Source organism: Erigeron canadensis, chromosome 4 (assembly GCF_010389155.1).
Source record: "Erigeron canadensis isolate Cc75 chromosome 4, C_canadensis_v1, whole genome shotgun sequence".
NCBI classification, from domain to species: domain Eukaryota; kingdom Viridiplantae; phylum Streptophyta; class Magnoliopsida; order Asterales; family Asteraceae; genus Erigeron; species Erigeron canadensis.
Window position 1 is genome coordinate 23,458,816 of NC_057764.1, and position 25,214 is coordinate 23,484,029.

At 32.9% G+C, this 25,214-nt stretch overlaps 2 protein-coding genes across 4 annotated transcripts; both read right to left on the reverse strand.

Moving 5' to 3' along the window:
* Positions 1-1,035: 1,035 nt before the first annotated feature.
* Positions 1,036-3,676, reverse strand: LOC122598321. Of its 3 annotated transcripts, XR_006323584.1 has the most exons (4): positions 3,479-3,676; positions 2,459-3,001; positions 2,189-2,376; positions 1,036-1,257 (listed from the first exon to the last, which is right to left on the reverse strand). XR_006323584.1 is itself a non-coding variant. In XM_043770915.1 (3 exons), the coding sequence occupies exons 1-3, from the start codon at positions 3,592-3,594 to the stop codon at positions 1,181-1,183; spliced, it is 381 nt and encodes a 126-aa protein (XP_043626850.1). In that variant the 5' UTR covers positions 3,595-3,676; the 3' UTR covers positions 1,036-1,180. The 3 variants fall into 3 exon arrangements, 1 of the variants encoding a protein (XP_043626850.1); XR_006323583.1 differs by having other exon boundaries at positions 2,189-3,001; XM_043770915.1 differs by lacking the exon at positions 2,459-3,001.
* A 14,043-nt stretch (positions 3,677-17,719) lies between these two features.
* LOC122596251 lies at positions 17,720-19,937 on the reverse strand. Its single transcript, XM_043768800.1, has one exon. The coding sequence runs from the start codon at positions 19,745-19,747 to the stop codon at positions 17,906-17,908; it is 1,842 nt and encodes a 613-aa protein (XP_043624735.1). The 5' UTR covers positions 19,748-19,937; the 3' UTR covers positions 17,720-17,905.
* Between the last annotated feature and the right edge of the window lie 5,277 nt (positions 19,938-25,214).

Below are 25,214 nucleotides of genomic sequence, written 5' to 3' on the forward strand. Positions count from 1 at the left end.
GTTTTCATACAAACCAAGTGATAATTCTGTTTTATACGTCATAATTCTGTTTGTATCGTCTTGCATATCAGTTAAATGATGTATCAACATAACATTTTACTTCTACTTAACAAGAACTATATTTGTTTGTGTTACAGACTCGAAAGGGAAAATCCAGATTGCCAAGTGATGTACCTACCGCATTCAAGGCCTATAGACAATTGTGTTGGAAGAATTATTAAAGTTTCTGGATAATAAAACCATAGCTTCAACCTTCATATCAAAAAAAACAAGCTATAAAACAGCATTCGTATCGAAATCTCATTATACCCTTCAATTTCAAAGTTAAATTTTTATCAACACAGCTTCAATTAGATTTTTGTTTCTTATTCATTGTGAAGTTACATAAGCTTTTACCGTCGTTAGCGAGGAATAAGTAGAAAAATTATCAGTTGCTCATACTTTTTAATTATATGAATGAGGTTTATACTACGGATGAGCGAAAAATCTCAAATTACGATCCCGTCCTGATACCGTTACGAAAAACAGAGGTTGTTTTAGGAAGAGGGCAAGAGGTCTCAATTGCAAATTAACAACACTACTTCTACCACCCAAAATTAAAACAGTTCATTTATATTTGAGTTATAAGGACACATGTTTGACGGTATGTAAAATGAGTTTACCAAAACCATCGAATTTATGAAGCATCTGCCGCACCTTAAAACATAATGAGAACCAGAATCAAACTTCAAGAAAATGGAATCATTCAGAAACTCTAACGAATTAAAACCCAATATTACGTACAGTAAATAAAGTTTACCTAATAAGTTCGCTTTTACATAATGTCGAACATTTTTCCTTATAACTCAAGAAAAAATGAATAGTCGTGTACATGTAGAGTTTACATATATAGTACTAGATCTAACATGGCCTTCAATATTGACAAAAATGATGTGTTCAAATATTAGTTGAGTTTTCTAAGTTCTTATATGTTTTTTTAGAACGGCTCGGATATATACATATACATATATGCAATAAAACTAACTTTCGCCAAGATATCGAAAACCATATAGAATACTCACAACAAATAAATAGGACTAATGTGCCAAAGGGTCCAAAATAAGCTAAGTTCTTATATGTTAGTTGAGTTTTTTAAGTCCTTGTACGTTTTCTTTTGTTATCTGTTTTCCTTTTTTCTTCTCTAGACGGACGTGCTCCCCTTAGAAAAATTGTTGACTTGGTCCATGCCAAACAATAGAGTCCTTGATCCCCAACTCCCTGTATAATTTGAGTACTATCAATATCACAAATAGCAAACAATTACCAAGTAAAACTACTTAACAAAATAGCCTAGCAAAGTCAACACTAGTGAGCAGATTTACACTAGTTAGGGGGTGTTTGGTAGGAGGGAATCATAGAGAATGGAAATGTAATAGAGAATGAAAATAGTGAGAAAGAGAATGTGTATTTGGAAAGAGAATGGATTTCGTTGTTTGTTAGTCACAGAGAATGAATATATAAAAAAATAAAATTTTAAATAATAATGCATTTATTACATATAACATCTTGAAAAGAAAAATAAAAAAAAAATTCTCCATTCTCACCTATTCTCTATAATTTGTAGAGAATTGGGAGAATGAAATTGATTCTCACTTCTCCTTTCTCATTCTCTTTCTTCAATGTTAACAAACAGGAAAAGTTTTTCTCATTCTCTTTCTCCTCTTTCTATTCCACCATAACAAACACCCCCTTAATGTCTTTCTAGTAATTTGATGTACAATCAAACACCAAAAAAAAACTTATGAACTTCACAATTGAGTAAGTAGATAACTGGAAGATCTTTAGCATGTGAATTAAAAGATTATCAAATGCAAATGATTCGAGCTGGACAAGTAACATTTGCAACTAGTCAACTACTGATAACAACCGAGCAATATAACTGATAAATACCGAGCACAAATCAATGAAGTAAAAATCACCGAGCTTAAATCATTGAGACTAAACCACTGAGCCTAATAACTCTGAGCCCATTTATTCCGAGCACAAAGAAAAATGCGAGCTAAGACACTGACGTGCTAGTATTTACTATTTAGACCAAAAAACCTAACTATGAGCACACTATAAACGTATGAGACTATATCACAAACACTAATATATTTTCTTTTATTTTTAAATTAAATTGATACAAGAAATATAATAATCTTCTTACCTTGGGTGGGTGGTTCATTGTATAGATCATAGTCTAGAAAGATCTTATGATTGTAATCTCGTTGTATAGCAACGATAACTCCTCCTTTACGTTCACATGGCGGATATGGACAGAAAAGTACATCCCTTATGGATACCAGCAGTTGAAGGATATTCGTAGAGTCAAGATCCACATAGCGTCTCTCAAAGCTGCGTGTATTATGTGTTATTGATGTAATGTAGTTTTAATAAATTGTTAGTATTAGACCGCATATTCCAATAACAAAGATACCGATAACAGATGCAATAATCATTAACCAATTGATTTGGTTAGTCTTCACACACAGTCCATCAAAAGTAAAAAAAGGAGAGCAAGGTAGCCTGAGTAGATTAGAGAACATTGGGCAATTCCAGTAGGCAAGTAATTCCAAGGGTGGAATCTTGCTCTCCAATATAAAGTAAGCATGCAAATGGTCAATGTGAGATACATGAACTCAAAAACTGCAGCGGTTATCTTTAATCTAGCATGCATGCACTTCGGCCTTCTGAACCTCGGGTGGCCTTGGCACCACGTATATACAGTGGTGAAAACAGACACCTGGACTAGGGTAATACTGCAAAAGATTTTGATCCAAGTTTTCATGTTTTGCCGGTCCTCAACACACTGAGAGCCATCATAAAAGAAAAGGAGAAAGAACGACGGCAGTGTTGGTGAACGGTGGCAGTGGTGTTGAACGTGAACAAAATCGTGCTATCAGAGAAAAAGATTCAGCGGAAGAGGAGATATACTTTTCAATCGATTCACTTAGTCGATTGAACCTCCAAGAACACAGATCTGAAACAACACAATCGATTCTCTCAATTAATCGCAGCCAGAAACCCTAATTATTATTATTATTTTGATTAAAATAAAAAATTTAGAGTTATTAATCTCTGACCAGAAATTTCACCAGATCTAAACAATTAACCTTCAGAGAATGAAGATTAAACCCGAAATCACCCAAAAAACCTTACAGAAACCCTTCCCCCAATTTTCTAAAAAACTAGGGTTTTCTTGAATGGATCGGTCGGAAAAATCTGAACGGTGATCAAATGATTAAACCTGGCTTTCAATACCATGAACAAAATCTGAATCAATAGATTAATCTCAATTTATAGAATTACAAGTTACACTTAACTACCTTGAATTATTACATTCGACTACCTCTAAATCTAAACTAATACATAATGCGATCTAATAGAAACTTTAAAACTTGAAATTCAAACAAAAACCAAAATTTACTTCAAAGATAATTTAAAATAAAGATTTTACCCCTTCAAATTCTGAATAAGTGAATATATCATTTCCGAGAACACCAATTCCAACATCAAATCAATTAGGGGAAGGTATGCAAAATAGGTGGGAGGCTGGCCAAACACACATCGCATTGCATTTTTGATCGAATGTTATTGGAGGGGCGGAGCAGGAGAAGGTTTTTCAGCGGCTTCTTGAGTGAAAATTGTCAGTAACCCTATTATTATTACTATATTTAAATTTGGATCTTTGGGCCTTTTTGGTTATGTAATAAGACTACCCGCAATGCAACATCCTGCATTTAACACATACATCCTAGTTATCACTGTCACATCAACTTTTTACTCATCCTTCCTACATGCATCCCCTCTCCTCTTTCTAACTACAACCCATCCTTTCCACATGCAACCTTTCTCTTCCACATCATCATTCTTTTTTATTTTAGATTAAAACTTTTATTTTGTAATCTTAAAAAATATTTAATAAATAAATGTAAAACTATATTTAAATAATAAACAATACAAAAACAAGATAAAATTAAATAAAAATTAAACTTGCATTACATTAAAAAAAAAATACATTTTCCTAAAAAAAAAGTAAAATACAAATATTCAAATTATAAGTAGAACTAAGATTAAAAATCAAAATAAAACTTAATGAAACCATAACCTAAAATTTGGGTTTTTACTCAGACAAATCTACTCTTCATTAGCTTGATTAGCTTGCTTAAGATTCTAAAGATGTTCCATTAGATCGTTGCGTAGTGCTATGTGAATATCTTTGCTTCGTAAGGATCTAAACCTCTGCAGATAGTGTGCAAACTCAGTGGGTGCACCTCCATTATAACTTGGTGGCTCAGGCTCATCTTCTTCACGGGACCAATTAGTTATCATATGACATTCATCTTCTACAATCATATTATGTAGAGTGATACATGCATGCATTATATCACCTAACACTGGTATGCTTGTAGATCTTCCAGGGCCTCGTATCATTGCCCACCTTGCTTGGAGGACACCAAATGCTCTTTCAACTAGACATTTTTTTTAAATATAGTTGTTAAGGGGGGAGGGAGCCAAAGGGGAGGGTTGAGGGAGATGGCGGCGAAATGGCGGCGAGATTCGGCTGCAACTGTGTAACACCCGTGAGTTGACCATTTAAGATTTCGAGTCAAAATAAATCTTTCAGTAAATACGACCTCGTAATTTTAGACTCAACCTCGTATTTTAAGTCGACATCGTAAATTAAGTGTACCATCGTATTTGGAGTTTAGCCTCGTAATTGTGTCGGCCTCGTATTTTTGGTGTTAGCCTCGTATTCCCGTGTCTGCCTCGTATTTGGACGCCTAGTAATATGGTCTTGTATTGAATCTCCTAAATAAACCCAACCTATAAATACTCTCATTCTCCACAAATTCTCATTTTCCACCACCTTAACCTTCTAACAAAAACACACACACACTTTTGCTACCCCATAAATCAAGCTTTAATGAAATCCAACCTTAATTTTGTTTAGATTTAGTGTCAAAAACTGTTTTTCTACCTTCTAAGCATCATCATAAATATCTATTTTGGGCAGATTTAATGTAAGAATCAAAACCTTTTTTATGCTCTTCTTTTTGTATTTTTCGTTTTTTTTTAATACACACACTACACCCCCAAGTATCAAACTTTTTACGTCCAAAACGTTTAGAATCATATACTACATCTTTTGTCAAAGTTTCGTGTCATTTCGTTAACAAAATCTTGAGATATAAGAGTTTTTGTACACTTTTTATAAACTTTGTTCAAATGGGTTTTCGGGTTTAAGTCCGTTTTTTGAGTTTCCGAATTTAGGATTGTTTTCCCATCATATTAGGGAGTCTAAAAGTACAATCTGATGATTAAAAAGCCTTTCAGATCGAAAGAAACGATTAGGGTTTACTAGAATGAATTTTGGGGAAGAACAGCCCAGTTTGCGACCCCGTCAAAATGCGACCTCGTATTCCCATTTGCGACCTTGTATTTGATTTGTGACCTCATATTTCAAATGTGACCTCGTATTTCAGTTTGCGACCTCGTATTTTAAATGTGACCTCGTATTTTAAATGTGACATCGTATTTCAGTTTGTGACCTCTTATTTCAAATGTGACCTCGTATTTGGAAATACTACCCTAGATTTACTAGCCTCTTAATTTTAGCCTCTTATTTTAGCCTCTCAATTGCAATTTTGTCCTTTAGTGAAAATAAGACCCCAAATTCAATTTAAGACCTCAAGATTAATTTAAGACCCCGAATTTCAATTGAGACCTCAGACTTCGATTACTACCCCGGTTTGGTCAACCTTGGTCAACTTTGGTCGGTTTAGTCAACTTTGGTCAACTTTAGTCGATTTGGTCAACGTTAGTCGATTTGGTCAACTTAGTCAAACTTGTAATTTGGTCAACCTTGGTCAAACTTATAAAAAAATTGGTTTAAATCAAACTAGTACGCTTTTGGACAAGATAGTCAACACTTGGTGGCGTTATGAGCACGTTTACCTATAATGAACACATACTTAATTGTGATAACTTGAAACAGATTGTTGCGTGTCGGTTACTTGCTTACTGATATCTTGCGTAGCATAATCTTGTTGCTAGCATTCAAGTGAGCTTCGTAGTCCCCTTTTACATGCTTTCTCGGGGCTGAAAGGATACAAAGTATTTTCTTGTAAATCTGTAATTATTTGATATTATATTGTGACAACCTATTTTTACTACACGATTAATAACCTATTGTGGATACATTTTGATAACATATTGTATATACATTTTGATAATGTGATTTGGATACATATATGATTTAATGACTTGGATACCTATTGATTTACATTATGGAAACATTTGGATGCATTAGATACATGTTATTGAGCACGGTTGGTTGTTGAACCGTAAGTCCCTTCCTTTGTTAGCACGGCTGGTTGTTGAACCATAAGTCCCTTCATAGACAACCTTAGCCTGGTACCGTAAGTGCTGTCAACCTTGATAAGTCCATGGCAACCTTATGATTATGTCAACCACGATAAGTCCATGGCAACATTGTGATTATGGCAACCTGGTGATTATGGCAACATTGAGTATACATTAAATGCATCAAGTTAACCTAACAACCTAGACTACAACTCTATGAACTCACCAACCATTGTGTTGACGCTTTTAAGTATCCTTTCAGGTGCACGTGTTAGAGGTGGATGAGGAGAGTAGCATGAAGCCTTTATAGCAGACTTTGGACTCTAGGATTCCTTGTTGTTGTTATATCATCTTATGTTCTCTTTGTACTAGTATGGCATTATGCCTAACCTTTGATCCCATGCGTGGGAGTTGGATTATGTTTTATTTGTGTTTGGATTTATGTTAAATGTTTGTGATAATCTCTGATAAGACTATGTATTTGTGGATTCATTTAGTTTTCCTATGTAATATCCATGACGCGTGTACTATGTGTTGCATCCCGAGTTTTCCGCCTTAGTCAGGGTGTGACAAACTGGAGCGAGATAGCGGCGAGCTGGGTGGGGCGAGCTGGGAACTCACAGCGAGTTGAAGGGGAAAGGGACTGGAAGTAGCAAGTCATCAAAGTTGGGGATGACCGTTGGAGGACCAAAAAGGGGAAGAGAGAAAGAGCTAGGGACCAGATTGTAATTATGCTAAAAGTTTTTTTTTTCTTTATATATTGCCCATTTAAACTTTCAAAAACACAACACACACTCCATATTTAAAACTACTTAAATCATCATACACTAATTTAAAATTACTTAACATTACAACATAATTTAAAAACATAAGAACATAAATTTGAAACATTACAACATATTAAACACTCATTTTTTTTGTTCATAAACTGCTTCGACATTTATGATCAAATGGTTCAAGTTGACGACCGCATCAGCAAGTTCTTCCATAGCACTTTTAATCTTGTCGATCTTACCCTGCAAATAAGTAAAGTATTGACATTCAAGATCAGTACAATGCCCGGTTTGGATATAATCGATTTGTTCTCGACACCATTTCCTCTTCGCCTTTAGTTTTCGACCAACTGCAACAAGATCCTCTTTGAACATTCGGTGGTCGAGGATATCGGCCATGATACTGTCATTCACTTTATCGACAATCATTGGTGGTTTTCGGTTAGGGGCATTTGATGAAGAAGCCATTTCAGATATATAGAAGTTTGAATTTTGATCTGAAATCTTTAATAAGGTCCCAATATTTATAAGTAGACTATAAAGACGCTCCTCCAACATTCAAAATTCAAAATATTTACACCATTAGTCCCTCTAACGTTTAAATTCAAAATATTTACACTTTCAGTCCCTCAAACGTCCAAAAATTTAAAATCATTTACACTTATAGTCCCTGAACGGCTACCTGGATTGTCACACTATAAATATAAACCTAAAACACAATTCAGATTCATCACAGTTCTAAACTTCATTCTTCTACAAACTCACTCACTCTTTCTAACCAAATGGCGTCCTCATCATCAAAAAAGAATGTTCACCGACCTCGTCTGACCGAAGACGAGATGAAAATATGAATCATGGTCGATATCAAAGAGGACACCCTTCTTCAAACTGAACTCTCTGGGGTCCTGGGTTACCTACGAAAGAAAAGGCGACAATGCGAGCAACATGTTAAGGCAATAGAAGCACCAGGCCGCAAGGTCTCGAAACACGAAGAGACATATTTTGCAAGATGAGGCCAAAAGGATCAGAAGGGTGGTCGATGATGTTTTTAAGGCCGGTCACACGTTGGGTGACCAATATACTTGGGCCGAATCGTACTATGATAATTCCGGAGAAGACAAAACAACAGATGAAGTCAAATGCCCGCAACACGACAAGTGGTGGCTCAATGAACGCGCTTTTCGTGGATTAGGAAAAATGACAATCAAAGATGATGACGATGAAGATTAGTTATGTTTTTTTAAGTTATGCATTGTGTGTTTTTATTACGTGCGTGTGTGTTTTTTACTTTTAAAATGTAATGTGTTTTAAGTGTTATGTAATGTATTTTGTTAATAATAAAAGATATAAATTAAAAAGTGTTAGTTACGTAAAGTTTATAATGTCAAAGATAAATTAATAAAATGTGAAGAAAAGGTTGGGAGTTTCAGTTGCCAATAAAAAAAAAGTTGAAAAAAGGTTGGAGGGTTGAAATGAGATAGAGTAATTTGATTGGTTATTTGAAGGGAGATGAAAAGGCTAGTTGGTTCGGCTCCCTCCCCCCTTAAAAAGAAATTTTCAAAAAAATTAAAAAGATAGTGGAGCATAAAGCCGTTTTTTTAATGGCACCAGTGGCTTTTTTTTACTCATAAAATATTAATAATTTTTTTAATAAATGGTCTCACCCTTGGTTGCACTTCCGGACATACATGCCACCAACTAGCTTATCCACTCTATTGCATCCTTTTTAAATGCACTTGTCACATCACCACATGCAGCCTCTCCAAAATAAGCGTTGGAGGCAGTCTAACTGATATGTATGTGGCTTATACTTAAAGCCCAAATAGAGAATACCAAGCTCATAGAAAAGTGTAAAGCTTATTTTAGGCATCGGTATTATACATGAAAACGAGTCAGAGACCAGAACCGATCTCATAAAATTTTATCGAGTCAGGCCGAACACTAAAGAAAAATATAGGTGTTTTACGTACAACCAGAATCAAACACCAATAAATGTGAGTGAGTTAAATATATAAACATTTGGATTGAAAGTAAGCTATTTTGAGTTGTGTCGGTTTTTGGGCGTGAGCACATAGTCACACCCTATCGTTATTAATACATCACATTTTAATCACACAGAACTTTTTGTTTTCGTTGGTACTTCTCATTTAATTAGTATCTAAAACAATCAAACTATTACTGTAATAATAACTTTTCAAAAAAAAAAAACTTTTCTAACATGGAATATGTTAGCTATAGTAATTAGTAAGTAATTCTTGCAATTGCAATGTAGTTTCCAATCCTACCCTTTTGATCATATATTAAAATTTAAAAAATTAAGAAATTATTGTAAGCGTAGATCTAACAAATCTAGAGATACAAACCATTCCCGTGTGTATTTTTAATGGGAAAATTACCTTAATGGTCAAATTTGAAGAGCTATATCCAAAAATGGACAACTACAAAAATATTTACTATAGCAGTCAAGACATCTTTACTATCTACCAAAATTAGTAAGAAACACTAATTGTCAATTAAATAATACCAAAGTTATTATCGGGTCTCATGTATGTATTACTTTTCATTTTCTTCCTCCAAAACAACTTTTTTTACAAAGTTTTATGTCTATTTTTGTTGGTTCCATTGTGTTCTCTATTTTTTATTTAACAAAGTTTTTTTTTTCTGTCTTGTACTTTTCTTTTTTTTTTACTAATAATTACATCTAGTCGAAAAACTTACATAATTAAAACAAGTTCATATATTGATTAGTATCTTATATAATCCTTATTATTTATTTCTATCATGTATACTTTCGTTAATCCGTAAAAAAACTCTCATTTATTTTATTTACAGTTTCAACCAAAAATGACTTATTTAAAAAAGAAAAAAACAATTTAGGTATCTCTTGTTTGTACTTTGTAGTGATACAAGAAAAAACTTAAAGGATTTAAAAGACACTATATATAAATTAATTGGAAGAATCATGAGAACCTTTTAATTATAACTTGGTGTTCATATGTGAATAGTTTATGTGAACAAATTCATGCACATATGAACATGTCAAGTTATAACTAATATTACCTATGTTTATATATGAATGATTATCAAATGAACCTTACCCTATATAAATCAAAGCTAGTATCCCATTTGATGACATTTGTCACATTTTGATTGGTTATTTTCATTTCTTACTAAACATATTAGGTGATAAGAAACTAATGACCAAATATGTAATTTTTTGTGTAGATATTCATAATTCGACATATACCCTCCTAATTGACTATTTATGTAATTTTTTGTTTTTAAAATGCTTGCACTTGAAAGTGATCCTTTATATATACACTTAAAAAAATACAAATCACGTACATCATATATACGTGCGTCGGGTGTGTGTCTATATATAAATGTATGATGTATCCTTACCTTAGTAAACGATATTAACTGCCACATGAAGCAAAAATACAAAAAAGTTAAGAAAGCAGTTTATGACTATCGTTGGAGTGTCTACACTCCTATCTTTCTTGTCTAAATTTTTGTCTTTTTTCTTTTCTCGTCAATACCGAAAACTTCTTCTTGTCTTCAACATATTCACATTTGAGGCAAAAGACGCAAAATCAAACTATTTCATGGTTTTGTTTTTGATATGTAGCTTTTTCATTATTGCACGCATTTTCTCTAGACCTTCTTCACAATTGTCAAATGACAAAGAAGAATTTGAAAATCATTTCAAGTCATTTTTGTCCATATTAGAGCTACATCCATTATCATATAAAGTTGATGAAGAATTATCACATAAAATATATCGTGGCAATGATATCGTCGTAAAGGAAGACAAACACGATTTTGTTCCTCGTTTAGTTCATCTCGAATTAATCAAGGGTGCTATTGGGAAGCATGAGGATTACGATCCCTCGTTTAACTTATTCAATGGTGTTGAACTAGTTAAATAAGGATGCTAGCTAAGTAGCAAGAGCACCGAAGATGGGTATGATGAAGATCGAGGTCAGATATATAAACCGATATGGTGTCACTAACAATGAAGCTAGATGATCGGTGACGATCAATGAGAATGATGAATAAAAGATTAATTTAGTAGCCAAAAGCTAGCATATCAAGAAATGGAAAAGGAGCTAGATGCTAAAAGGAGAAATTGTTGTTGATACATATTAATATTTGTTATGATATTACATTCCTTTGATTGCCTTTGGGTCGTTTTTGTGTAGGGAATTTACAAGAGAAATACATACATGTTTTTGTATTATTAGATGTTTTGGTTATGTAGATACTATATTCAAATTTGAAATTGTGTGTTTGAATGTTGTATCACTCGACACAAAGCTAGCTTTGTAAACAACAATGATCAATTTATCTAATCATTTGTTAATGTAAGGTCCTCGTCTCATGGGCATGTTTACGAGTAATGCTTATACCACTCCCAATAAATGCTTATACCACTGTTATTTCTTTTGTTATTTCATTTCATCGTTATTTTATCACTTTTAAAATTAATTTCCAATTGACACATTAATATCAACAATGCACAATATATGGTCATACTATTTAATAAATTAAAAAGAACTAGTCGCCCGGATATAAGGAGCTAGGGCCCACCAAGCTCGTTGATTGCTTATGCATTAAGCAACAATGAGAACGGCTTTTGTAAGGGGTCTTTACACCACCTATGTAAACCACCAAACGTGTTTTACGATATTATACAGTACAACGCTGTAAAAAACATTTGGTAGTGTATAATTAAAAATAGGTGGTGTAGAGATCATCACCCGAAAACGGCGAGACGTGGCCTATGGAGTCAATTTTAGACGAAAAGCGATGAGCAAACTGATGAACTTTCGGATCTCTCTTAGGGACCGGTTAAATATTTAGGGGCATAATCTATTACATACGGGGTAATTTTTAATGAAAAATCAGTATTATAGTATCTTGATTTAAAGATTTCTAAGAAGTTTGTCCAAAATGTTGAAGCGACAAAAGATGCGACTATTTCATTTCGCCAAATGAAGTGTTCAAAAATAGAGTTGTTTGGTGTATAGAAAACTATAAACCTTATATACTTATTTCTGTTTTGTTATCTATGATTAATTTGAAGAAAATAGCTAAAGGGAATATTGACTAGAGGAGGAAGAGGGTTGTATAAGAGATCGTTCTTTTTTCTTTTTTTTTTTTTTCTTTTTCTATAAATTGAATGGATGAAAACTTCACTGCGTTTACTTTGATGTGGACTACTGGACATCATATTAAAGATTTAAAAATTTTGTCTAATGTTTTATGTCTACAATTAAATAATTCAGTTTTAGTTAATATTGCTAAGTTTACATATTTAAATTCCTTACAAACTATACTAAAAACGTATATACTAATTAAGAACTGTCATTAACATAAATAAAAAAAATTAAACAATCTATATCAAAAGTTTACCCCTAAATTTTTTTAGTCGACAACATTAGTTAATTTTAATTAATTAAATTAAGTCACATGTTTTATTTGATAATTTAGAGAAATTGAGAGTTTTAATTGGTCAATTGAGGTTTGGTCAGTTGCCTTTTAGTATATATAAAGATAAAGATTTAGGTGGTTGGAGGCTTGGAGCCGACTCCTCTGGAAACAAAGGTCAAGAGTTCGATCTTCATACTCAAACAGTTGGAAGTCTTTTCAATCTTTGATAGAACCTGAAAGCAGCATCTACCTTCGGTAGGGGTAAAACTGTTTACATCTCAACCTCCTTATACACCATTGAACATGACATTGAAACTTAAAACCCGTAATAAACAACATTGAGTTAATTTAGTAAATTGGTTAACTGGTTAGAGATATATAATTACAATAGAGATAAATATAATTATTATATTACATGTTATAATTCTACATAAACACAACTATTAAATAAGTTCTACTTTTTAATATTTAAAAAAAAATAATGTCCGATAATAAGAACCTCATCTAGATTGATTATATATAATTTAATAACTTCTTTAGTTTTGAAAAAGCTACTAATATATTTTCAAGTTTCATAATATTAGTTTTGTTTTTACAGTTCAACTGGGTGGCCTTATGATTTCTGTTACGTTTAGAAACTTATGGTTGATATATGTGATGTGACTTTATTTTAATATTGTTAAATATGAATATCTTTGGCTCCAAAGACACATCTTAATAATTTTTGTAAAAAAAAAGTAATGGAGGAACCTTAACTTCGGTATTATAATTGGATATTTATCGACTCACCACATATAAATCACATGATGCGGGTATAATACCTCCATCCTAAACCCCACATGATCTGGTTACCCCGAATGATCGAATCCGTGTATTTAAACTTCACATGTGGGCCTAGGTGTTTTTCTTACCAATAAGCTAACCTAATATCTTATGTATTACGACTATTGTATATATATATATATGTGTGTGTATATATATATTATGCAGCTACAACGAATGTCATCTACAAAAAAGTATTCCAAAAGATGAAAGAGGATATATGAATTTCTTTACCATTTAATTAGTATTGAGTATTTACATTTGAGTATCTCAATTTTTTAAATTATCATTTCACATCTTAATTTATAAGTCTTTTTGTCTTGCATATATTATTTATGACAATTTAATAAAACCCGTGTATCTGACACGGGTCTAAAATCTAATATTGTTACTGAAAGTCAATAAAATTCTATATTATTCTATATTACAGACTGGTTTGCATTGACAAGGAACCGATCTTAATTTGATAAGAAAAGATCGTCTTATCAAATACAAAGTTGTAATATAATAGTACATACATACGTACACAAACATGATGGTATATGTTTCGTATGGCAGAAGGGTGTTCACTAATCACTAGTTGTCAGTTTCATACATCAGCATAAACTTGTCTTTCTCTGACTATAATCGTTGCGTCTTATTACTCTTTTAAAACTTCAACAATTGTTGTGGTCATCTTCATCTTGAAGGGGTCAATAGTAATTCAGTCAAGCCGCGATAATGGTCATGATATAACAGATGTAAAAAATGATGCTAATGATACCCCAATTTGCAGCCAAGAATCATGTGTATGAAAACAAAACAGAACTCGCCTAACCTGACCGACCCACAGAAGTCCTAAACAATTGGTCGAACAAAAGCGCCAAAGAAACAAAAGCTTGCTGGATCAAAAATGATACTCGTACCATCTACCTGATACAACAGAGCGATAAACTAGTGTGCCTAGCCAAAAACTGATGCACAAAATATTAGTATACCGATAATGGGGAAAATTATCAAAACTTTCAGCTAAAAGATATATTCAAATGTTAATTTGCAAACATAAGCTTCACAAAATGTTAATTACAATGTCATTTTTTCATCTAGCAACACATGAATTGAAGTCCCAAACTTGGATGCAATTCACCGTTCAGATAACTCATTATTCACAAATAATCATTTTAGATTCATAAACAAATATCATTGATAATGATATATCAATAAATGAGAGAACTGGTAAAACAATTCAAAATTATAATATCATATTCGCAGGGTGAGGTCAAGTTAAGAATTAAGATGATAAATGTATCCAACCAATACAAATTACCTCATTCTTAATACATAAAGCTCATTTAATCAGATATTCCTTTCTATTCAATTAATGGACAGTATTTGACTTATTATTATTTTAACTAGTTGCATAAAAAATAAAATGAAAAAACTCTTCGAGGAATGTCAGTTTGCGTTGTCCACGTTATGTCATTCTGCTTTCTAACCAGATCACAATAACAGGTTAAAGTCATTAACGCCGAGAAGTCTATCTCCATGCAATTAAAGAATACTCGAGAATCACTAATATAAATCGTCATGTGTAAAAAGGCATACCTGCTAAGCGATGAGTTTCAAACCACGCTATTCGGAAATTGATAAAAATTACTCTGGTCAAAACTCAAACAATACCAAATTAACATCTTATGTGGATAGCAAAGAACTTGAGCCACAAGGGAGTATGGGTATCTGCCTCATCAGTCAGAGCTCACAATGGAAACATACCTCCAACATTTCTAGTCAAGAATGGTGATGGCATAGTGTGTCATGACATCACATAGCTATTATAAATGCAAATGGCCAAATGTGCCACTATAGGGGGAGGGGGTGGGGGGGGTGGCTAGGGGTTCAGATACTAATAAGATGCTATTCTACTTCCTGAAAAGAAGAATGACATGAGGATGATCATATACTGGGTGAAGTACAAAGTTGTAACATGTTTCTGGTCAGTATAAACTTTCCAAAATGAAGTTCCTTTAATGTTATAGAGTGGAGTAGTGGACTGTCTTTCAATGAGCCAAAAATTCTGACCTCGATAAAAATTATATGCAAAAATAATGTAAAATTAGGTTATATAATAAGTATGTCTAGGTTTGGACACACCAAACCACCCAATGAGAGCTTGCGAGTCGGTTAATTAAAAAGTTCGTCTAGCCTGAGCCAAGGTGAGACAGCTAGCCTGACCATCTAAGCCTGGCTCAACCCTGCTATGACTTAGACTCAGTTATCTTGTGAGCATCAATCAGCCTATACGTGCCATGATGCAATTTTTATCTTTTTAGTCTCACTAGTCTTCATTCCATGTAAATTTGTAATTTTACTTTCTTCTTAAAGCATTATAAATTATTAAAGAGGTTTATTTGTAAGCATATACAAACCAAGTCAAGGCCCCAAGCCTGTGCAAGCTCATACAAACCGCCCTATATATGACAAGCCTAAACGGCTAAACCTGAAGTTTTAGGTCTGGCATAATTTTTATAAGCCAATACTTGGCTATACAAATTGCAGTTAAATCAGGTCATACACATTCTGTCACTAAACATTACTTAACATTCTAACCCTGCCAGATTCATATCCTTCAGTCCAGCGACATAGAAAGAACGCTCTAATGTAACTTAATATGCTTGAATAATGATATCAAACCAGAAAATTCAGCTATCTAAAAGTATAATTAAACTTCTTTTTGAGAAACTGCAGCATAACTTAGCATGTAAAATTTAATAACTAAATCATACCAGCAAACCAACTTTACAGATACATCTCATGTATGAGGGCATTTGGTTTAGCTTATTTGAATTTCGCTTATGGTTGATAAGCCAGATACAAATAAGCCAAAATTGTTAAGTCAAACACCCCCATAGTAAAACTGTAAAAGAAGTAAGAAAACATACCTTCAAGAAATATTATAAATAAATGAAATCACAGGTAGAGCATGTAGACAGCATCATTAAGTGCCATTGTGTCCCTCCAATGGGAAACCCGCTACACATTGATTTCATCCCTGAGAGATGAGATCTGTCATACAAACGATATATGAAATTTCTACTCAGACATACATAACTGTCAATGGATTTGGGGAACATGTACAAGATACCACAAAAGATGAATGAATGTTCTACAAGACCACTCCATTGACTGGTGACCAAATCCATAATATGAAATTCTTTTGTTTCTTAGTAGAGAGTAACAAAGGTATTTTTAGGTAAAGAGTAACACAGGTTATTACATTATTAAAAGCTAAAAGATTGCCCGTCATTATCGATAAGCCAAAAGTTTATAGTTAGCGCTAATGTCACCAGTTCAAAACCCTCATCCTAAGATGATTCATGAAATTTCTACTATCAGCTAAATCCAGAGATCAAAAATTAAAATGACTATATGTTTATTAGTGAAAATTTAAGACTTTATATTAATACCTAACTTTTGGTAGAATAAACACCATGTTATGATTTCAATCTGTATAAACCTTGATTAATTTTGTATCTTTGAAAGGTCTGCAGACCACAAAAGTCAATGAGGCAATAGCTCTTGTTTGCAGTCTAGTGTTTATATAGACATAAATTCTTCAGATAAATATGTAATCATAAATTGAGCAATGCAAACAAGAAACACAGAATTTTTTATGAGCATTTCATGTCTAAAAACATTTACTTAAGATAAACATATCATAACTTGACTCACACATCAATATCAATTCCAAGGTAGCAGAAAGGTAATGAATCTTAAATCCAAGACAAACCAAGACTCGATGATGTCCCAAACAAGATGAACATGCACAATTGCACATAGAGGAAACTGCAAAATGTAGTTAATGATTTCAACATAAATCATACTAAACGTCTTAATATACTATATAACACAAATACGACTATACAAGCTTAATGATTGTTACAACAATGTAACAGAACATACTTGTAGGGGCGGTAAACTTTATCAAAATTTATGAAGCAATGAAAGAATCAATCATAGGAGTCAAACAATTTCAATTATAATCTTAATGATTGGATATTTTGCTTTTCATATTTTTGATGAGAAAATGCGTAAGATGAATTATGACAATGAAATTTGCAGGAAATAACCACACTTTATACGGTTAGTTAAGAAGAATAAAATCATCCAGCCATATTATGCATAGGCCATTTGGTAACTAACCATATGCAGAGAGTCATAGATGAAACAGAAGTGTACTCAACTGTAAATTAACACATGAAGGCAATTGATAGTAAAAGCCACATACTGGAAGTAGCAAATCAAGAGGAAAAACCGAAGACTTAAAATGGAGAGAATCATAATTTCATTGATGTACTAAAATGAAGTCCTACATTTATCAGTTCACAACACGACTGACATAGTCACAAAGATTATAGAAGTATGTGCAAAGAAGCCATTGACAATGGCTATACTTTACCAGATCATTCTTCTGTGTACACAAATATACACCTAATATAAATCAAATTAGTAATCTACACAATCTCCTCATGTCTGAACCCATTGCTGTCACAATCCATTCCTGGGTCTAGACCACAAGGGGAATCATACCATTTAGGATTATCAGGGTAAAAATTGTCAACCTCCAAATCAACAAGGCTATCTGTCTCTGTTTCGTCATTCCTCACAGGCTTTATTAGTTTTGAATCTTCGTAATCGATTATACTATTTTTGTTAAATTCATTACATTTCAACCATTTTCCAGGTTTACAAGTGTCATCCACAAGATCTTTCTCATTCCCGCAATGAACGCCGATTTGATCCCATGAACCAACATCTCCAAATGTCCGTTCAAAACTGTCATCGTTATCTTCAATCAAATCAGCATTTTGACCACCGCCCCAATCCACTAACTCATTCTCCAAGATCATCCCCCCTGATTTTGACCCACATTCTCCTACACTTCTAACTTTATTGATGAGGTCATGTAGCTCTTGAGACACTGAGCTCAATAGCTCAGGTTGAATTTTCCCAATTTTCCCTTCAAGAAGCCCAACTTCATGCTTCAGTTCTTTTATTTGTCGCAAAACCGAATGCTGCATATCCCCCTCATCATTCCCAACAAAGTTATCATTATCAACTTCATCACTCGTTCCATAAACTATATCTTCATCCATCAAGTACCCGCCTTTATACCCAACAACTCTATGCATAATCCTCGCATTCCCATCCAATGGCCCAGGTTCATGACCCGTATGCACAGCATACAACTTAAACACCGCCATCCCCTCTTCTTGATAAACAAAACTTTTATCTTTCTCATTATAATTAACGATTGGCAGAATCGCCCTTATCCTAAACCTACACCCACATCTCTTCGATGCATAAGGTTCCCTTTTCAAAATCTTTGCTTTTTTTGGTTCCCCTGCTCGATGACAAGCATAATCCTTAACCTCAGCCATAAACGGCTTATATCTAATATACTTCTGCCTAATACACAACACAACCTTATGTTTAGCAGCCAACTGCCGCAACTTACTAGGCACATCTTTCGCAGGGACATCAAATGTATCGGTATACTCAAACCTACGTCTTTTTGACCTCCCTAAACCCGACCCATTAGAATCATTACAAACAGAACAAGCAGCAACACAAGCCCGGATATACGATTCAGGAATCCCATATAACTTACCACCTACGGTCCAAACTTTCTTAATCCTATCAATAGTTTCTTTCAATCCTAAATGTTTCAAATCAGCATCACCATGAAAACTCATAACAATATCTTGCCATTGACTAATATACGAAACAAATTGACTACTCGAATTCGAATTACTATTATTATTATTATTATTCTTAAAACACAAAAACACATTACCATCGTGTCCTTTGTGGACAGTAAGTTTGTCCTGAATCCGTTTCCACCCTGTCAAAAAGGCCGTTTCTTCGTTCCGGTCCTTCCAAACGGACCGCCAGCTCGCAAGCACAGGGGGCGGCGTAGCCTCCCTAATCTCATCTGGGTTCGCGAGCCGGCGGTCCAAAATACATCGAATCATCAAAGAATGTGATTCGTTATTGAATGTATAATACTGGGATGATATATATGGGTCAGGATTGATAAATTGGGGTTTAGGGTTTCTAGGGTTTGGTGGGTCACCGGAAGTTTGAGTCACCGAAGGACCGGCGTCGGCATCGGAGGAAGTGGGGCTGCCGGAATCATCATCGTCGTCGTGAAAAAGGTTGAATTCCGATAAGGGTGGTAAGGTAAAGTGAAGGGCCGGAGATGGGGATTCCGGCATTGAAATCAACGGCTGAGATTCGTTGATGGGATCAAGATGATGATGGAACAAACCCACTTCAAGTTTGGTTGGTTTCATGATGAAAGTTTGAAACTTGATGGAAAACAAAGACTGTCAGAAAATTGTTCAGTCTGACATGAAAGAGGAATTTTCAAGAAATTTTGTTTCTCTTTTTGTGCAGAAATAAACAAAAGTTTGTGTCTTTAGCTTTGTGTATTATTTTATGGGTTTGATGATGTTTTTGTTGGGTGGGTGGGGTGATGTGTTAATTTTCTTTCTTTAATTGTGTGTATTTAGACTTGGAAGAAATTTGATGTGTGAAATCTGAAAAGGTGGAAGTTGTTTGACTTTTGACTTAGCGAAGACTAGCAATCTTTTAACTTTTAGTACTCGTATATGTTTTGTGTTTATCTTAGTAAAATAAATTTAGCGTTTAAAAGTTACATTTTGAAAAAACATATTGCAACCTGTTCTTTTAAAATTGTATTTTCTCTCTATGAAAAACATATATAATCAATAATTTTGCCAAACACCTTTTCTAATTATTCATGATATACAAACGTAATAATCAAATAATCAACTCAAAACACAATCACAAACACCCTCTAGATTAGATTTACACACTTCTCACATTTGTGAGGGTGGATCAATATGAGTTTTTTAAAAGTTTTGATTTCTAGACATACGTGTAATTTAGGAGTAGGAGTATAATAGAATGTCGCTCCAAAAAAAACACCCTCTAGATTAGATTTCACACGGTAAAATTACATTATTATTCGGTTTTCTAAGAGTGTTGGTAATGTATGAAAATTAGGTGTCGTGTGACGTACTCAGAAGTGGCATCACAAATGAACACTTTTTACTATTGACAACGTATGAAACTTCTCCATGCATATGTAGTGTAGTTAAAGATGCCATTTTTTTCTGTCTTTTTTTTTTCTGTATTTTGTTATTTGTGTGTTATGAAGGTATTGTGTGTTGTGTGGTATGGGTGAGAGATGAGTTGCCAACAAAATAGTAAAATGTGTTATGAGTGACGTAAAGCTGAGATAACATAAGAAGATTGGTTGAGAGTAATGGATAAAAAAAAATGGCAAAAGTTGGAATGCCAACACTGGATGCAAGGTCACATTCGTAAAAAATGTAATAGAATTTAATGGAATTTGAATTGAATTCTATTCAAAGTATGTTTGATTGGGAAAAAAAACCTTATTCATATGAATTATAAACATTCCTTTAAATGCTGAAATTTACGATCTTATGGGATAATGCAATTGGCAAAGAATTACATTCCACCACTGAGTTAAATCTTCAAAAGAAAATATATACCCGCTTACAAACTCACACAATATATACGCTTTCAATTTCTTTTCTATTTTTTTCATTTTCTATAACATATGAAGCACATCTCTACCTCTATTCATCTCCTCTACTATGATGTAAATTTCCAAAGACCTTATTTTATTAACCAACCCATATAATCTTTGATATTAATTCATATTATATCTTCTTTTTTTCTTACGTGGTTGATTTTTTTTACATCTTTTATTATTATATTATTTTAATATATTGTTTTTTTTTGCCATATATTATTGGCTAGACTACAGTAATTAAACTAAACAATTGATAAATTCTTTTGAATAATTTATGTTAATCCATTATATTTTTTCGATCTCTTTTTCCCTTCGTGCTAATTAAGGGGTTTTTTTCCAATTATATATGTTTTTCTTATGCATTAGGTGATGAATAGAATGTCACGTCTATGTGTAGTACTACGTCGGTGTGAGTAAAGAAAAAGGCAAATAGATGTTACATTTTGGGACCAAATTATGACCATAGTTGAATGGTTTTTTACTACAATATATATGTATGTTGATGGTCAAATACATATTTAGTAAATCACGTATCTGAAGCATTTCATCGAGTTTTAGTCGGTCCACAATGTTAGGTATGTTGGTTTTTTGGTTAAGGGTCTTTTGGTATTTTATCAAAATTTCATTTTCGTTGACAGATTTACAAACCAAATAGTAAAAGGAATGAAATTGCATTCCATTTCCCAACAACCAACGCGTTAAAATTAAATTTCATTTTTTGTGATTCCATTCTATTCTATCATAGACTTCAAAAATATTATACAAATCAAATGTGTCCTAAAGGATAACATTAAAGTCATCAATCATGTATAAAGGATGTAAAGAGTTTAATATAAAAACTTTTATGCCATTAATATAAATTAAGATTAAGATTTTAAATATATGCTAATACGTTATCATTGTAACTGTACTTTTCTTTTAATTTTTCTTTTAAGAGCAAAAATTTGATGATTCATTTCTATAAGTTTAAATATACTAAAAGATAAAACGTACATTTAAAATACTAGAAATGTGCTTATGCTATACTGCTATCACAAGGCTATCATCTTATAATTTTCTAACGAGGAAAGTCGTGGAAGAGAGATACACTCTTCGTTTTGCAGTAAAAAAATTTTTTATGAGGAATAAGTTTGTAGGGATACAAGTATTTTTTAGGTATATTGGTAATTGTATAATATGTATGAGTTTTTACAATTATTTTCCTTTCATAATCAATCTAAAATTGAGTGGAAAATTTGATAAGCAAAATGTATATGAACAAATTCCTTTCTCATCATTTTTCTTTTTTTTTTTTTCCTGCTAAAGTAGACTCAAGAACTCATTTTTATTTATTATTTTCCTTTCATTAATTTGAACTCAAAAACGAAGTGTCAATTTTGTCATTATAATTGTTGTTTTGATTGTTATTTTATGGGTATAGGTGGTTGGGAGAGTTTAAAAGGGAGTGAAGGAGACGAAATGTGAGATATACTTCTTTTTAGCTTAAGTATAGTAATATAGTATGTAATTTCCAACTCATTTTTGAATGAAAACTGACATAACGTGAAATTAACAAATTAATGGTAAATAATTTAGAATTTTGGTGTTGTAAATAATCAAACAAAACTTATAACTTAGAACATCGTATTTTCGTATCCCTGAATAGATTAACGAATTACCTTATAACTTTATTGATGTACTTTTGTCACTATCCTTACACAAAAGTTATAGTTTAATATCTAAAAATGAGGTATAATAACATTATGATCATTATTTTTTGCTAAAATAACTAGTTAATATCAATGATGAGTTGGTGGAGTACTGGAGTGGTTTGGAGTTCCCCTGATAACCTTCTCATGTTCGAATCTCCATTCCATCAACTTTGAGATATACATAGTCCTTCTATGAGGGCTTGGTTTGGGTATATCCAGGTTCAAGTCTGAGGGAGCAGAGTATACTCGTATTAATCGTTGTGCCTTCGGAGGATTATTAGGGGGTTTTTCCCCCATTGGGTATTTGAAATAAGCATTTCTACTTCGAGAGAACTCTCTAGCACGGACCCGGTTAAGATAACGTATGTTAGACCTCTCGCTGTCGAATCGCTACACGAAGTTTCAAGCGAAATTCACCTTTCAAAAAAAAATAATAACAATAAAATATATATATATATATATAATTGACATATAAGCTTAGTCAAACAAGATAAACTTTAATATCAATTTAATACCGTTAGAAATCATAGTTGTCGACTCATAAATCTCGACTCGACTCGAAATCTAATTTTTCGACTCGTGACTCGAAATGGGACTCAAATCTTAAGAGTCGGGATATTTGAAAATATGGTATTTTTATAATTATGTGCATGTTATAACGTGGAGAGAAGAATCGAGAGAGGAGAAGAGATAATCTTATTAATGAGAAAGCATTAGGATTACAACAAAGCCTTATATTTATAGGCTAACACATAGAAGGTTCTAGAGATATACATACAATCTAATATATAAGGTGAATATCCACCATAATATAAAATCATAATACTCCCCCTTGGATATTCACATTTTATTATACGCAAATATGGTGTTTGCTACCTCATTAAAAATCTTACCAAGAAAAACCCAGTGGGATAAAAACTCGGTGAAGGGAAAAAGTATGCAGCGCGTATAATACTCCCCCTCATTTGAATATCCGTCTTCAAAATATCGAATATCGATCTTGTATATAAATGAAAAAATAATCTGTCAAATATTGCTCGACCAAGTTCGATGAAGTTTAATTGTGTCACTGTCTTGTTGTCATATGTCGAGATTGACTCTACCGTTGTTTGAACTTGATCTATAAATACCGCACTATCTTCAAATGATACTATTGAATATTTCTTTCCAATATTAGGAACACATTCTTCTTAGGCATCTTCATTATTGATCTTTAACCATGATCATCTTCATAGCTTAATGATGTAGATGTTGATGATTGCTTAATCTTCATACAATGTGTAGTGTCACAGTTTATGAAAAACTAAATTGTTTGTGACTGTCCTTTGAGCGGATGAGACAAATATATAGCTTCAACATATCCAATCTTTGCAAGTGAACTTTTTTGATCAAATAGTTTCCTTTCGCATGGAACGAAGTATGTCTTCAGTTTCACCCGTTATTAGCTTGTTGATTCGGAGCCATGTATTGCTAACACATTTTTAGAAAATGCAATATCGGGGATATGTAATACTATGTGTAGCACTAATAAGATACACCAAAATCTCATTTTTCGAAAACCGGTAATAGCTTAATGAGTAAGCCTAGCCAATATTGAAGTTTTTTGACCTTTCGTCAATATACTTTCATAATGGACAAAAGTCTCATTCAATTTATGCTCGATTTTTCGAGATAATACAACACTAAGTTGTAGTATATCCATTTCTTCATGAGATTCAGTTATATGAATTTTTGACATCCATTCATTAATTATTTATAAATCTCCCCCTTGGATGTCCAATTTGCAAAATTATGCCTCGTTAAAACATAATGATGTCAATACTTAATTGATGATATTGCATGTAGGCAATTGTGCCATACACATACCTTGTTTTTCAATACAATGACATAATAATCTTAAAACCAATATCGTTCATAAGAACCATTCATATATATGTTGATCATTAAAAATATGATACATGCTCCAAGCATTTTATATCCATTTGAAACTTTAAGCCATTTGCAGGCTCTAATGATAGCAAGGAGATACAAATAACTATTTGTATATCACGGTATTCAAATATACCAATAATATGATCAACCATGGGAGAAATATATCGAGGTCTTTGCGAAAATCTATTGTAACATCAATTGCGCCATATACGTCAATATATCAATTTCTCATTTCGCTTTAGCACAAAGACCGATAAAGTATGCTACACATTCTTATACATGGACTTCCTGTCCAAAAACTTTGTGCACGATAAGAGGCTTTAAATATTCAGTAGCATTACGTATCTTAATTTTCGCATCTCATAGCATATATACTCTTATTTCGCACGCATAGTATTTAGCTTCATATAGCACATATAATTGTTGTCGACATCAATCTTATTTCGATTCCATTATTTTGATTTAATTCAATACTTGACATGATATATATTTGTAAGAGATCTCTTCATTATTCAAATATCATCGTTCTTTATGAACCATCATGTCTAT

Coding starts and splice junctions, on each gene's coding strand:
- LOC122598321 (XM_043770915.1), bottom strand. CDS start 3,594: ATGCGATGTGTGTTTGGCCAGCCTCCCACCTATTTTGCATACCTTCCC. Junction 2,377..3,478: donor CTTATTCAGAATTTGAAGGG/GTAAAATCTTTA, acceptor TAATACACGCAG/CTTTGAGAGACGCTATGTGG. Junction 1,258..2,188: donor CAATGAACCACCCACCCAAG/GTAAGAAGATTA, acceptor CAAATTATACAG/GGAGTTGGGGATCAAGGACT.
- LOC122596251 (XM_043768800.1), bottom strand. CDS start 19,747: ATGAAACCAACCAAACTTGAAGTGGGTTTGTTCCATCATCATCTTGAT.